At 44.4% G+C, this 13,306-nt stretch overlaps 1 protein-coding gene across 1 annotated transcript in view; it reads left to right on the top strand.

The window, feature by feature from the left end:
* Positions 1-13,306, top strand: part of vtg3 (vitellogenin 3, phosvitinless) — a 102,294-nt gene that overhangs the window by 80,615 nt on the left and 8,373 nt on the right. Inside the window, exons 27-33 of the mRNA XM_059647694.1 lie at positions 3,488-3,700; positions 7,260-7,402; positions 7,496-7,634; positions 9,690-9,819; positions 12,464-12,641; positions 12,728-12,816; positions 13,084-13,178. Of these exons, the coding sequence (XP_059503677.1) occupies positions 3,488-3,700; positions 7,260-7,402; positions 7,496-7,634; positions 9,690-9,819; positions 12,464-12,641; positions 12,728-12,816; positions 13,084-13,178 (987 nt within the window). The remainder of the gene's footprint in view (positions 1-3,487; positions 3,701-7,259; positions 7,403-7,495; positions 7,635-9,689; positions 9,820-12,463; positions 12,642-12,727; positions 12,817-13,083; positions 13,179-13,306) is intronic.

Genomic DNA, 13,306 nt, shown 5'->3' with positions numbered 1-13,306 from the left:
ATAAATAGGGAGAGAGGGGGAGGCGGACCGAAGATGGAGAGAAAAGAAGATAGGTGGAGAGGAGAGTATGGGTGGGGAGGTAGGGAGGGGATAGATCAGTCCAGGGAAGATGAACAGGTCAAGGAGGTGGGATGAGGTTAGTAGGTAGATGGGGGTGCGGCTTGGGGTGGGAGGAAGGGATGGGTGAGAGGAAGAACCGGTTAGGGAGGCAGAGACAGGCTGGACTGGTTTTGGGATGCAGTGGGGGGAGGGGATGAGCTGGGCTGGCTGTGTGATGCAGTGAGGGGAGGGGACGAACTGGGCTGGTTTTGGGATGCGGTGGGGGAAGGGGAGATTTTGAAGCTTGTGAAGTCCACAATGATACCATTGGGCTGCAGGGTTCCCAAGCGGAATATGAGTTGCTGTTCCTGCAACCTTCGGGTGGCATCATTGTGGCACTGCAGGAGGCCCATGATGGACATGTCGTCTGAAGAATGGGAGGGGGAGTTAAAATGGTTCGCGACTGGGAGGTGCAGTTGTTTATTGCGAACCGAGCGGAGGTGTTCTGCAAAGCGGTCCCCAAGCCTCCACTTGTTTTCCCCAATGTAGAGGAAGCCACACCGGTACAATGGATACAGTACACCACATTGGCAGATGTGCAGGTGAACCTCTGCTTAATGTGGAAAGTCATCTTGGGGCCTGGGATGGGGGTGAGGGAGGAGGTGTGGGGGCAAGTGTAGCACTTCCTGCGGTTACAGGGGAAGGTGCCAGGAGTGGTGGGGTTGGAGGGCAGTATGGTGCGAACAAGGGAGTCACGGAGAGAGTGGTCTCTCCGGAATATAGACAAGGGTGGGGATGGAAAAATGTCTTGGGTGGTGGGGTCGGATTGTAGATGGCGGAAGTGTCGGAGGATGATGCGTTGTATCCAGAGGTTGGTGGGGTGGTGTGTGAGAACCTTCCTGGACCTCTCAGTCTCCATCTCAGGCAACCAGCTAGTAACTGATGTCCATTTCTAGCCCACCGACTCCCACAGCTACCGAGAATACCCCTCCTCCCACCCACCCTACTGCGAAAATTCCATCCCCTATTCCCAATTCCTCCGCCTCTGCCGCATCTGCTCCCACGATGAGGCATTCGACTCCCGCACATCCCAGATGTCCAAGTTCTTCAAGGATCGCAACTTTTCTCCCACAGAGGTCGAGAACGCCCTTGACCACGTCTCCCGCATTTCCCGCAACACATCCCTCACACCCTGCCCCCGCAACAACCACCCTAAGAGGATCCCCCTCGTCCTCACACACCACCGCACCAACCTCCGGATACAACGCATCATCCTCCGACACTTCCGCCATCTACAATCCGACCCCACCACCCAAGACATTTTTCCATTCCCACCCTTGTCTGCATTCCGGAGAGACCACTCTCTCCGTGACTTCCTTGTTCGCTCCACACTGCCCTCCAACCCCACCACATCCGGCACCTTCCCCTGCAACCGCAGGAAATGCTACACTTGCCCCCACACCTCCTCCCTCACCCCCCTCCCAGGCCCCAAGATGACTTTCCACATTAAGCAGTGGTTCACCTGCACATCTGCCAATGTGGTATACTATATCCATTGTACCCGGTGTGGCTTCCTCTACATTGGGAAACCAAGCGGAGGCTTGGAGACCGCTTTGCAGAACACCTCTGCTCGGTTCGCAATAAACAACTGCACCTCCCAGTCGCGAACCATTTTAACTCCCTCTCCCATTCTTCAGACGACATGTCCATCATGGGCCTCCTGCAGTGCCACAAGGATGCCACCCGAAGGTTGTAGGAATAGCAACTCATATTCTGCTTGGGAACCCTGCAGCCCAATGGTATCAATGTGGACTTCACCACCTTCAAAATCTCCCCTTCCCCCACTGCATCCCAAAACCAGCCCAGTTTGTCCCCTCCCCCCACTGCATAACACAACCAGCCCAGCCTGTCTCTGCCTCCCTAACCTGTTCTTCCTCTCACCCATCCCTTCCTCCCACCTCAAGCTGCACCTCCATTTCCTACCTACTAACCTCATCCCACCTCCTTGACCTGTCCGTCTTCCCTGGACTGACCTATCCCCTCCCTACCTCCCCATCTCTACTCTCCTCTCCACCTATCTTCTTTTCTCTCCATCTTTGGTCCACCTCCCCCTCTCTCCCTATTTATTCCAGAACCCTCTCCCCATCCCCCTCTCTGATGAAGGGTCTAGGCCCGAAACATCAGCTTTTGTGCTCCTGAGATGCTGCTTGGCCTGCTGTGTTCATCCAGCTCCACACTTTGTTATCTTATTTTCCTTTGAATGTGTCCAGGCCATTCCTCAATAAGTAAATAATTTCTCACTAACATGTATTGAAGCAAAAGTAGTCAGAAGGAAATTTCACCCTTTAATGTCCAATCAACCTTTATGTGTTTTCATCTTTCTAATACTTCTCAAAAATTTTGTCACTGTTTAGAATGCTTCCAGTATAAAATGTGACTGCTATTTTTTAACAGTGACCTTCATTATGTAGCAGAGAACTGTCGTAAGACTAATGTGATAAACACAATTGTACATAGCGAAAAAATCCCAATGGAATGAATGTGACCACCTATGTTAATTAGTGAGGATTGTTATAACATACCACACTGCAAATCAGCTTCAGGTCTCTTGCCCGCTTCCCTGTCAAGATTGTGGTCTAAGGCCTATCTGAGGCCAGTTATGGGAGTTGGCCCAAGCTGGTCAAGTGTCCAAGTATAGAAAACACAAGCACTCCTTTTCTTTAACAAATGCATTCCACCTGCTGAATACTGTTAGACATTCAACGGAGGGTGGCACAATAGAAAAATCCACTCTGATATTTATTTGAGATGCACAGGAAATTTCCCCAAACGCAATTAATTGATCTCCTAGGAACCTTCAATCTTACACCGCCTGCAAATTTTACGTCTACCAAAACTTTGCAGTCTGACCATGTCTTAACTTGCCACCAGCCCCATTCACACTCTATGCTTACCCAAGCAACTGCTGCATGGTAAAATTCTTATCCTGTTTTCAGATCCCCCCATGGGGCTTCATTTCTTCCCAACCTGACATCTCCTTGACTCCACAATTGGTGCCTTCCGCTGTATAGACCCTAATCTACAGATTGTCTTCCTTAGCCCCTCCGTCTCTGCAACTCCTTCTCTTCCGATAAGACTCTCCTTAAAACTGACATCTTTGACCAAGCTTTCGAGGCACACATTTGTGTTTGAAATGAAAACAGAAATTGCTCAAAATATTCTGCAAATCAGGCAGCATCTGTGGAGAGAGAAACTGAGTTAATGGTCTATCAAAACTTTCCAAATACCCTAACGTTAAATTTTGCCTGTGAAACACTTTTGGGATGTTGTTAACTATTTTAAAGGCATGACATAAGTTGATGTCACATTTACAATTAATTGCAACAGCATGAAGCATTCTGCATGAATATTTCTGAGTAAGAATCTTGTTTAAATTTTTCACCTTTAGTCCTTGTTCCTTGGAGACTCCGTACCACCAATATTCTCGCTGCTAATCCGTGCCATCACGATCAATGACAAAGAGAGAGGTTATGAGACAAAGGCCTATGTGGATAATTCAATGGACCAACGAGCATTACAACTATTTGTGGATGAAATTCAAGAAGGAGGCAACTGGCGAGTTTGCATTGACGCTGAAATGCCTAACATACACAGAGCATTGGTAATGTACACATAGTTCTTGTCAAAGTCTATATTACATTTTGATAAAGCACTGCAATAATCCATGTTTTGTTCTGTAGGATGCAAGAATCTTCAGTGTTAGACTATTGAAAGGGTTTATAACTGGGAGTCAGTGACCTAGTGGTATTATTACTGTACTGTTATTCCAGAGACCCAGATAACCATCTGGGGACCCAGGTTCAAATCCTGCCACAGCAGATGGTGGAATTTGAATGCAATAAATGTCTGGAATTGAGAGTCAAATGATGACCACGAACCCATTGTCGATTGTTGGGAAAACCCGTCAGATTCACTAATGTCCTTTAGGGAAGAAAACTTCCATCCTTACCTGGCCTGGCCTACATGTGACTCCAGACCCACAGCAATGTGGTTGGCTCTTAACTGCCCTCTGGACAAATAGGGATGGGCAATAAATGCTGGCCTTGCCAGCGACAGCCTCATCCCGTGAATAAGTAAAGAATAAAGTTAAAAAGATTAGATAGGGTAGATAAAGGAAACCCATTTTCTCTCAAGAATGTCCATAATCTTAAAATTAGAACTGGTTTGCGCAGGATGAAGATTAAGAAACCCAATTTCCTTAAAAATAGAAGAAATCTAGAAAGGTGGTGGGAGACAGTTGTACTGTTCAAAACCGAGATGGATAGATTTGTGTTAGCTAAGTAAATCAAGGGATGGATGTAAGATGCAGATCAGCCAAGGTGTGATTGAATGGGGGAAAAGGCCAATGGCAAGCCCTGTTCCTAAAGAAGTCTTTTCTTGTACTAGTGCTTGGCACATCATGTCATGTATCAAAATGGACTTTTACCTCCAAGGGATACGGGGAGAGGGCAGGAAGGTGGATCAGCTATGTTCCAACTGAATTAGAGCAGCAGGCTCAAAACACTGAATGGCTTACTCCTGCACCTATTTCTTACAGAGTGCTGATTCTAGCACAGAGCTTTATTGAGCGAGTCAGTGAGTGATTGAGAGAGAGAGTGACTGATGACAGACTGAGTGTAAAGGGAAGCAAATGAGTGACTAAGATTGAGTGGGTGTGACAGTGAGTGAGTAAGTATGAGAGTGAGTCAGTGACTGTGAGAGTGAAAAATTGAGTGAGGGTGAGAGTGAGTGAGCTGGTGAGAGACTGAGTGTGTGAGAGTGAGTGAGAGTAAGTGAGTGAGTGAGGGTGAATGAGTAACAGTGAGAATGAGAGTGGATGAATGTGATTGCCTGTGAGTGTAAGTGGCTGTGAGTGACTGTGAGTGTGAGTGGTTTTGAGACTGAGTACAAGTGAGTGTGAGTGAGTGAGAGAGAGTATGACTGTGAGAGTGAGAGTGAATGTGTGAGAGTGAGTGAGTTAGAGACTGAGTGCAAGTGGGAGACTGAGTGAGAGTCAGTGAGAGGGAGGAATATGGACAGTGAGGGAGAGTGAGTGACTGAGAGTGAGTGAGTAAGTGTGAGTGTCAAGGATATAGGCAGCTCAGGATGAGTCAGGTCTGGTTAAAAGAAATCATTTCTGTTGATGGACAATACTGAGAACAGTGGTGTAGAGGGTTAAATGTACCGTTACTGTAAAAATAGTTACTGAGTATGTACATAAATAGCTATTTCATAGCCAGGATATCAGGCCGTCCCAGAATTATAAGTGAGTTCTGAGTCTATTGGTGTTCAAAAGATGTCCTCTTTTTCCACCCCATGTGTATGTTTATGTTCAATAAAGTATATTACTGTTCACTCACCTGAGGGCAGATCTGATCTTCCAGCAAGATTTAACAAGTCTGCAGATCTTTTTTCAAGCGTTCAGCAAATTTTCCTCATGCAACTTGTCCCTCTATCCTGTCTGAGAAACATTGACCCTCTCCACCTATCTTCTCCTCTACCCATCTTTGATCCGCCTCCCCCTCTCTCCCAATTTATTTCAGAACCCTCTCCCCCTCTCCCTTTTCTGATGAAAGGCCAGGGCCCGAAACGTCAGCTTTTGTGCTCCTAAGATGCTGCTTGGCCTGCTGTGTTCATCCAGCCCCACACTTTGTTATTTCTAATCCCTATACTTGTTCATCATTGCTTCAGAAATATTAGGAACTGTAGATGCTGGAAAACCTGAGATGACAAGATGTAGAGCTGGATGAACACAGCAGGCCAACCAGCATCAGAGAAGCAGGAAGGTTGACATTTTGGGGCTGGACCGTTCATTTCCAAAGAAGGGTCTAGGCCCGAAACACTAGCCTTCCTACTCTTCTGATGTTGCTTGGCCTACTGTGTTCATCCAGCTCTACATCTTGTTACCTCTGACACTTGAGCCTATTTTCTTATTGAAGACCCCTCAGCTCAAGAATAATTTCTTACCCTTCTGTAAATTTTCTGAAGTAAATATCCTTGCTTTTGAAACGGAGTAACCAACATTGCAGCTCAAAGATGGAAGTAGAAGTATTAGGAAGAGTTGATTATTCATTGATGGTCCTAAGGTTTATTATAGAGTCATAGAGTCAAACAGCATGGGAACAGACTTATCAGTTCAACTTTCCCATGCTAACCAGGTACCCTAACCTGAATAGCCCCTTTTGCCTACCTCAGCTCTTATCCCTCTAAACCCTTCCTATTCATTATGAACCCTGTTACAGGCAATGATTGTACATCTGGAATAAACCAGTAATGACTTTATGTAAGGAATGGAGGGATATGGACCAAGGGCAGGCAACAGGGGTAAGTTTAACTTTGTGTCAAGATTGGCACAACACTGTGGGCCGAAGGGCCCAATCCCGTGCAGTACTGTTCCGTGTTCTTTGACTAGTCAACTCTTCTTGGAAACAGAAACAAAAATCTTTTTCATCGGAAGAAATAGCTCAGAGTTGTCACCCTCGTGTCATTGTCACCTGTTTTCTAAAATTGTTTGCAGAACCATTGTTCATTTTGCCCAACCCTCATTGCCCACATCCCTCTCCAAGATGGTGGTGATAAGTTCAGCCCCTTAAGCTTGCCCTGCTATTTAACAAGATCATGACTGATCTGTCTGTAATCCAAAACTCATTTTCGCAACTACTTCTGATAATCTCTCACGTTATTGCTTGCCAAGGATTTGAATCATAACTCTGTTCTATTACCCTGATATAGTTGTGTAAGGTCTGATTTGCCTGGATCGCACACAAAGCGATACTTCTCCCTCAGTGACCTTGCCACTCCACTGTGGCAAATGGTGGAGTTTGAATTCAATAAAAAAAAGTTTGGAACTAGAGTCTCGTGATGGCCAAGAGACCATCATCAATCGTTGGAAGGAAACTGCTGATCTTAATTATTTTTAAAAAGAGGGTAATAGAACAGAATGCAGAATACAGTGTTACAGCTTATGGAGAAGGTGCAGAGGAATGTCAACTCTAATACGTGGGAGTCCCTACTGTTGGCTTTTATCTCTGCCATGTATCAAGCCAGTCTTCATTTTAATTCATTGTGCAAGAAACACAAGTTAGATGTTTCTGGGAGATGGGGCACAAAGTAAAGACCTTTTAAACATTTTGCTGTGTCTGATGAACTGAAATAACATTTCTGGATTTGTAAAATTTCAGGCATCATTGAAATGGGGCAAAAATTGCCAAGACTACAAGATCGCAGCCAAAGCATCGACAGGCCACTTTGAACGCCATCCTGCAATGCTGGTTAAAGCACAATGGGACGTAATACCTCAAAGCCTAAAACAAGCTGCAGACAGGTAGGACTACTCGAATGAACTGACAACTTTCACTGCATTCCTGCGCGTTCAAAGCAATGAGCAGAAGACTAACTCCCCTCGCTTCCCTTACAGTCTGGCTGACCAGATCGCAGCAATTGCTTTCATGTTTGGGTTCTTTGAGAGGCATCAAAGGAGTCACACTCATCGGATTTCAGTGATTGCGGCTGCAACATCTCAGCGAACGCTTGATGTCGTGGTGCGAACTCCAAAGGTATTTCCTAATTCGCTTACATTTCCTTCGTACCATTTCTGTTTCATTTATGGGGAGGTGATGTCCCAGTGGTATTGTTGCTGGACTGTTAATCCAGAGACCCAGGTAACGGTCAGGGGACCTGGGTTCAAATCCAAATTCAGATTTCAAATTTCAAATTTGAATTCAATAACTATCTGGAATTAAGAGTCGAATGATTGCCATGAATCGATTGTCAGGAAAAAAACCCATCTGGTTCATTAATGTCCTTAAGGGAAGGAAACTGCTTCCCTTACCTGGTCTGGCCTACATATGACTCCAGACCCCACAGCAATTCGGGATGGCCAATCAATGCTGGTCTAGCCAGCAAGGTCCTCATCACATGAATAAATTTTAAAAAGAGAGACGCCTCCAACAGGAGCCATTCATGACAAATGACACTCACTGTTCTCAGATGTTACACTTATGAGAGGGTTGACAGAACACACTGTCAGCATCATTTATAGAATCCCTTCAGTTTGGAAACTGGCCATTTGGCCCAACACCAACTCTCCGAAGAGTATCCCCACCCAGACTCACCCTATCCATGTAACCCTGCATTTCCTATGGCTAATCCACACATCCGGGGGCACTATGATATGACTGATCCACCTAACCTGAACGTCTTTAGACTGTAGGAGGAAGCCCATACAGACACTGGGAGAATTTGCAAACTCCACACCATCAGTCACTTGAGACTAAAATTGAACCTGAGTCTCTAGCGCTGTGAGGCAGCAGGGCTAACCACTGAGCCACCATACCACCCTGCGAGGGACAAATCTTTCCTTTCTTGAAAAACAATTCCTGAAACCAAATGTAGTGACCAAATGATACTCAGGGTGAGAAAGGGTTACCTGGGATCAAGCCTTAAATCTTCTCATTAGAGATTGGCAGATATTGTGGCTCAGTGGTAAGGTAAAAGGTGATTGGTTTGGTTTGATTTCCACTCAAGAAAGTGTAATGCCCAATAGTGTGTACCCTGCATAGAGTTTATGTGCCTGTCTAAAAGCCTCCTAAATATTGATGAGATAATAGGAACTGCAGATGCTGGAGAGTCCGAAACAACAAGGCGTAGAGCTGGATGAACACAGCAGGCCAAATAGCACCTTAGGAGCAAGAAAGCTGACATTTTGGGCCTCGACCCTTCATCAGAAAATGTTGATATTGTACCTGATTCTAAAACATTGTTGGGAAGGTGAGAGAAGCAGATACAATAGTAACATTTATGAGGTGCTTAGACAGCCATGAACAAGCAGCTAATAGAGGGATATAGACCATGGGCAGGCAGATGGGATTAGTTTGGAGTGGCATCACAGTCAACACAGACATGGTGGGCCAAAGGGCCTGATTGAGTGTTGAGCAGTTCTATGTTCTAGTGTATCGCCACTGAATTGTTAGAGCACAGAAGGAGGCCATTCAACCCTTTGTGGTAGTTGTACTGGCTCTCTGGCTGAACAGTATGCCACCCTTTGGCCTTCTCCCCATCGCCCTGCACAGTTTTCCTTTACCAATGACTGTCTAATTCCCTTTTGAATGTTTGTTTAAAAACTTTCTTTTTGTTCCTGGTTTACAGCATCTGCAGTTCTTTTGGTTTTTACCATGAATCCATTTCCCATTGTTGGAAAAACCCACCTGATTCACTAATGTCCTTTAGGGAAGGAAACTGCCATCCTTACCTGGTCTGGCCTACATGTGACTCCAAACCCACAGCAATGTGGTTGACTCTTAACTGTCTTTGTGGCAATTAGGGATGGTCAATAAATGCCAGCCTAGCCAATGACGCCAATGAATGAAAACGAAATTGCTTTTGCAGAAACCTTAATTCTACTTATTATGGGCATGTTTAGGATTTGATCGGAGAAGTTTTCACCCTCAGAGTTTTAAATCAAATCCACCACTTCACATCAGCTCTACTGAAGAGTCATCTAGCTTCAAAATGCTAGCTTGCTCTTTCTCCGCTGATGCTGCCCGACTCCCTGAGATTTACAGCAAATTTTGTTTTCAGTCCATCACAACGCTGTTTATTTTTCCATTTAGCATATCTTCAGTCGCAGAAACCTTCTCATTCCTGTACCATTACCTTTTGATGTGAACTCTCCCTCAGTGCAGCAAAGAGGACTGCTTGTCCTTGCCGATTTACCTGCCATGGTTTTACCAACAGCCACAGGTACATTATTTTATTCTGTCTACTTTCGTATTCTACTTTATTAGAGCTCAGATGGTGAAATAAAGAGGATCAAAGGACTCACAAATGGAGTAGAGTCATAGAATCTTTCATACAGCACAGAAACAGACCCAACCAGTCCATGCTGACTCGGTTTCCAAACTAAACCACCTGCCTGCACATGTCCCATATCCCTCCAAACAGTTCTTATTCATGTGCTTGTCCAAATGTCTCTTAAACTTTGTAACTGCACCTGCTGCCATCACTTTCTTTGGCAGGTCATTCCACACACAAGCCACCCTCTGGATAAAAAAGTTGTCCCTCATGGTCTTTTATTATTTTAATATTATATTGTTATTAATTTAGATTGTATTGTCTAAATTGTTGGGAAGTGCTTCTACACGCAAAGGGTGGCAGAGGCTAGGTACTCTTTTCCACAAAGAGAAGTGGGTGTTGGATCTGTGTTAATTTTAAATCTGGGATAGATAAAGTTTTGTTGCGCAAAGGTATTAAGGGATATGAGCCAAAGGCAGGTATATGGAGTTAGGCCACAGATCAGCCAGGATCTCATTGAATGGCAGAGCGGGCTTGAGGGGCTGAAAAGCCTACTCATTTCCTCTGTTCCCATGTTCTTAACTCTGTACTGTTGCATGTGTAAATCATATTTAAGAGTGTTCTCCTTTGAGGATTCCATGTGCATTCCATGTTGTGGCTCTGCCTGGCAGTTAGTCTGTTGTTGGTTTTCCAAGCCACACACGCAGAAATAGGTTAATTTGCTGTAATGTCTGCTTCATAACTTATAATGTGTTTTACACTTTTAAATAAACTAACACATAGAGTTAATCAATCCCTAGTGTTGGTTTTAGAAAGCTTGTGATCACAAATCCCTAACATAGACAGTTAACTATTTGAAGCCATTTTCTGACAGTTAAATGAGTTTGTTAAAGAACAGCAGCTTAGATATGACACTAATTATACAATATTTTATGTCATATCATTATGATATAACATTACTCAGTTAGATAAGGAAAATATTCAACCATGTTGAGTGGGGACAGTCCATCAGTATTGGAGGACAAACTTGCTGTCAATGTGGAATGTTTAGGTCTTGTTATATCGGTAGAGGCAACATCTTGTTTTCGAGTCAAGGGTGTTAGGGAACTCATCCTTTATCTTCTTTCTCTTCTCCTGGTCCATCTTCGTCTGCCGGATAAGGACTTCTCGATGAACCCTGCTCTTTGGGAGCAATCCCTATGACAACTGCTGCCTGCAGGATCTGCTTGATAAGTGCCCAAAAAGATTTGTGCTCTACCCCAGGCACATATCATATTTCTAGGGGCAGGCAACGAAAGCTGTGTCAATCAATTGCCTGACCCCTCTGATTTGATTTGATTTGATTTGATGGATCTTTTTGTCACGTGTACCGAAGTACAGTGAAAAGCTTTGTTTATGAGTACTACAGGCCAATCATTGTGATTGAGGACGTTCAGATCATTGGTGGAAAAGAAGTGGTCAGAGGCATACAGATTACACTACACAGGGCATGCACTAGGCAACATCAACATAAGCAAGATCAATGTTATTTGAAGTTAGACAGTCTATTCATCAGTCTAACAATAGCGGGGAAGAAGCTGTTCTTGAACCTGCTGGTGCGTCTGTTCAACCTTCTGTGTCTTCTGCCTGACGGAAGAGGTTGTAAGAGGTCATTACCGGGGTGCGATGGATCATTGATGATGTTGACTGCCATGGGACAGCAACTCATGATGTCAGGGACCATTGTCACCTTGCCGACTCCATTCAAAATTTAGTCTTCATTTCTTCTAAAAACAAACCCTTCTGATTTTCAAAAAACAATTAGCTGATAGTAGCGTGTGTGTGTATGTGTGTGTGTGTGCACGTGTGTACATGAGTCTGTGCATGTGTGAGTGCATGTGTATTTATAAGTAAGAGTGAGAGTGAGAAAGAAGGACAATCTGCTGTTAAGCTCCCCAAAACTAAATGACGCTTCACAGAAGTGAGTGACTCTCACTTGCAGTGAGTTACTGAAAACATCCTTGAAACTCAGCCTCAGGAGTCAATTCTTGCAGAAGAGGTGAGAGATATTGGAAAAAAAATGAAATTTTCCCATTACAAGACTAACTCCACTGAATTGGGTGCCATTTGGATGATCATATTAACTGCCCAGTGGACAACACCTTGAAAAAGTGGGTTTTCGCACTATCTCCTGGAGTCTTTGTGCAGCTGGTGGTCCTAATGTGAGATGGTAGGCATGTCCAGGGTATCCTCACAGAGCTGATGCTGAACTGGTGATGTATGTTTGTGTCTGTGTGACTCAGATAGGACCTTAACAGAGGTGGTGTTCCCACTGCATTGTTACTGTTCCCTTCCTGAGCAGTAGAAGTCACAGAGTGAGGCAAGTTCAGTCAGACTGAGTTTCAAGAGCCAATGCATTCTGCAGATGGGACCCAGAGTGCCACTGGTGAAGGGGCAAATACTAAATCCAGTGCCGTCAATGTGTGCTGTTAATTTTCTGATAAGATTAGGTTACTAAATGCTCAGGCCACAAAGCAAAACCAGTTTGTTAATAGTCAGGAATTCATTACGGAAATCCAAGCAATAATTGTGGGGTTTTTTTTCTGTTTTACAGCTGAGTGCAGAGTCTTGCAAAACCAATTCACTCCATTTAGCAAGGAGTGTTTTGAGTACGAAATGCCTGAAGGTTGTGCTCATGTATTGGTCCAAGATTGTACTCCAGAACTGAAGTTCATCGTACTGATAAGACGCAGTGCAGAATCTCTGTTTGTACAGCTGAATTTGCCTTCTAGGTAAGGGAGACCAAAGTGCACGGCCCATGAGAAGCATTCAATATGTTCACGCTTCTGATTAACACATTGTCTTTTTTTTGTAAAAGTCAAGTAGAAATACAATCGACAGAAGCAGGAAACATCCAATTGTTCATAAATGGAACCAAAACGCCAGCCAGAAGACTATCACTTCCAGGTTCGAGTAAATAACTTTACTTCTTGAATTTCAATGCGAAAAGTCTTGCTCTCACACAAGCCCCCAAGCGTTGCAGAGAAGGGACATAGTGTGGAAGAACTGATTTATGAATTAGTTTGCATTGCAAAATATAAGACTTCAATCTGAATAATCATAAATTTCAGGGCTCAAACTGATTTGCCTCCGTCAGGAAGCAGTTTATTAAGATGTTACTTCCCTTTTGGCTTGTGACTGATTCGGTGTAATGGTGATTCTTGCTTTTTCCAGGATCCTTGGTCATTTCCAGAAATGACACTGTTCTGAAGATCAAAGCACCAGAAGTTGGCCTTGAACATCTCCTCTTCGACGGCAAAGAGATTAGGGTGCTTGCCATTATCTTTCTTTCAGAGCGAGAAAAATGTAACTTCTTAAAAAAGAGTTTAGCCTGTGAACTGTAGAAACCTATGACTATACATCAATGTATTATACCAAAGCTGACCCCCCCGATGCA

The sequence above is a fragment of the Stegostoma tigrinum genome, chromosome 8 (assembly GCF_030684315.1).
Source record: "Stegostoma tigrinum isolate sSteTig4 chromosome 8, sSteTig4.hap1, whole genome shotgun sequence".
Taxonomy (NCBI): Eukaryota; Metazoa; Chordata; class Chondrichthyes; order Orectolobiformes; family Stegostomatidae; genus Stegostoma; species Stegostoma tigrinum.
The sequence above is the reverse complement of the archived record's forward strand: the minus strand, read 5'-3'. Positions and strand labels throughout refer to the sequence as shown.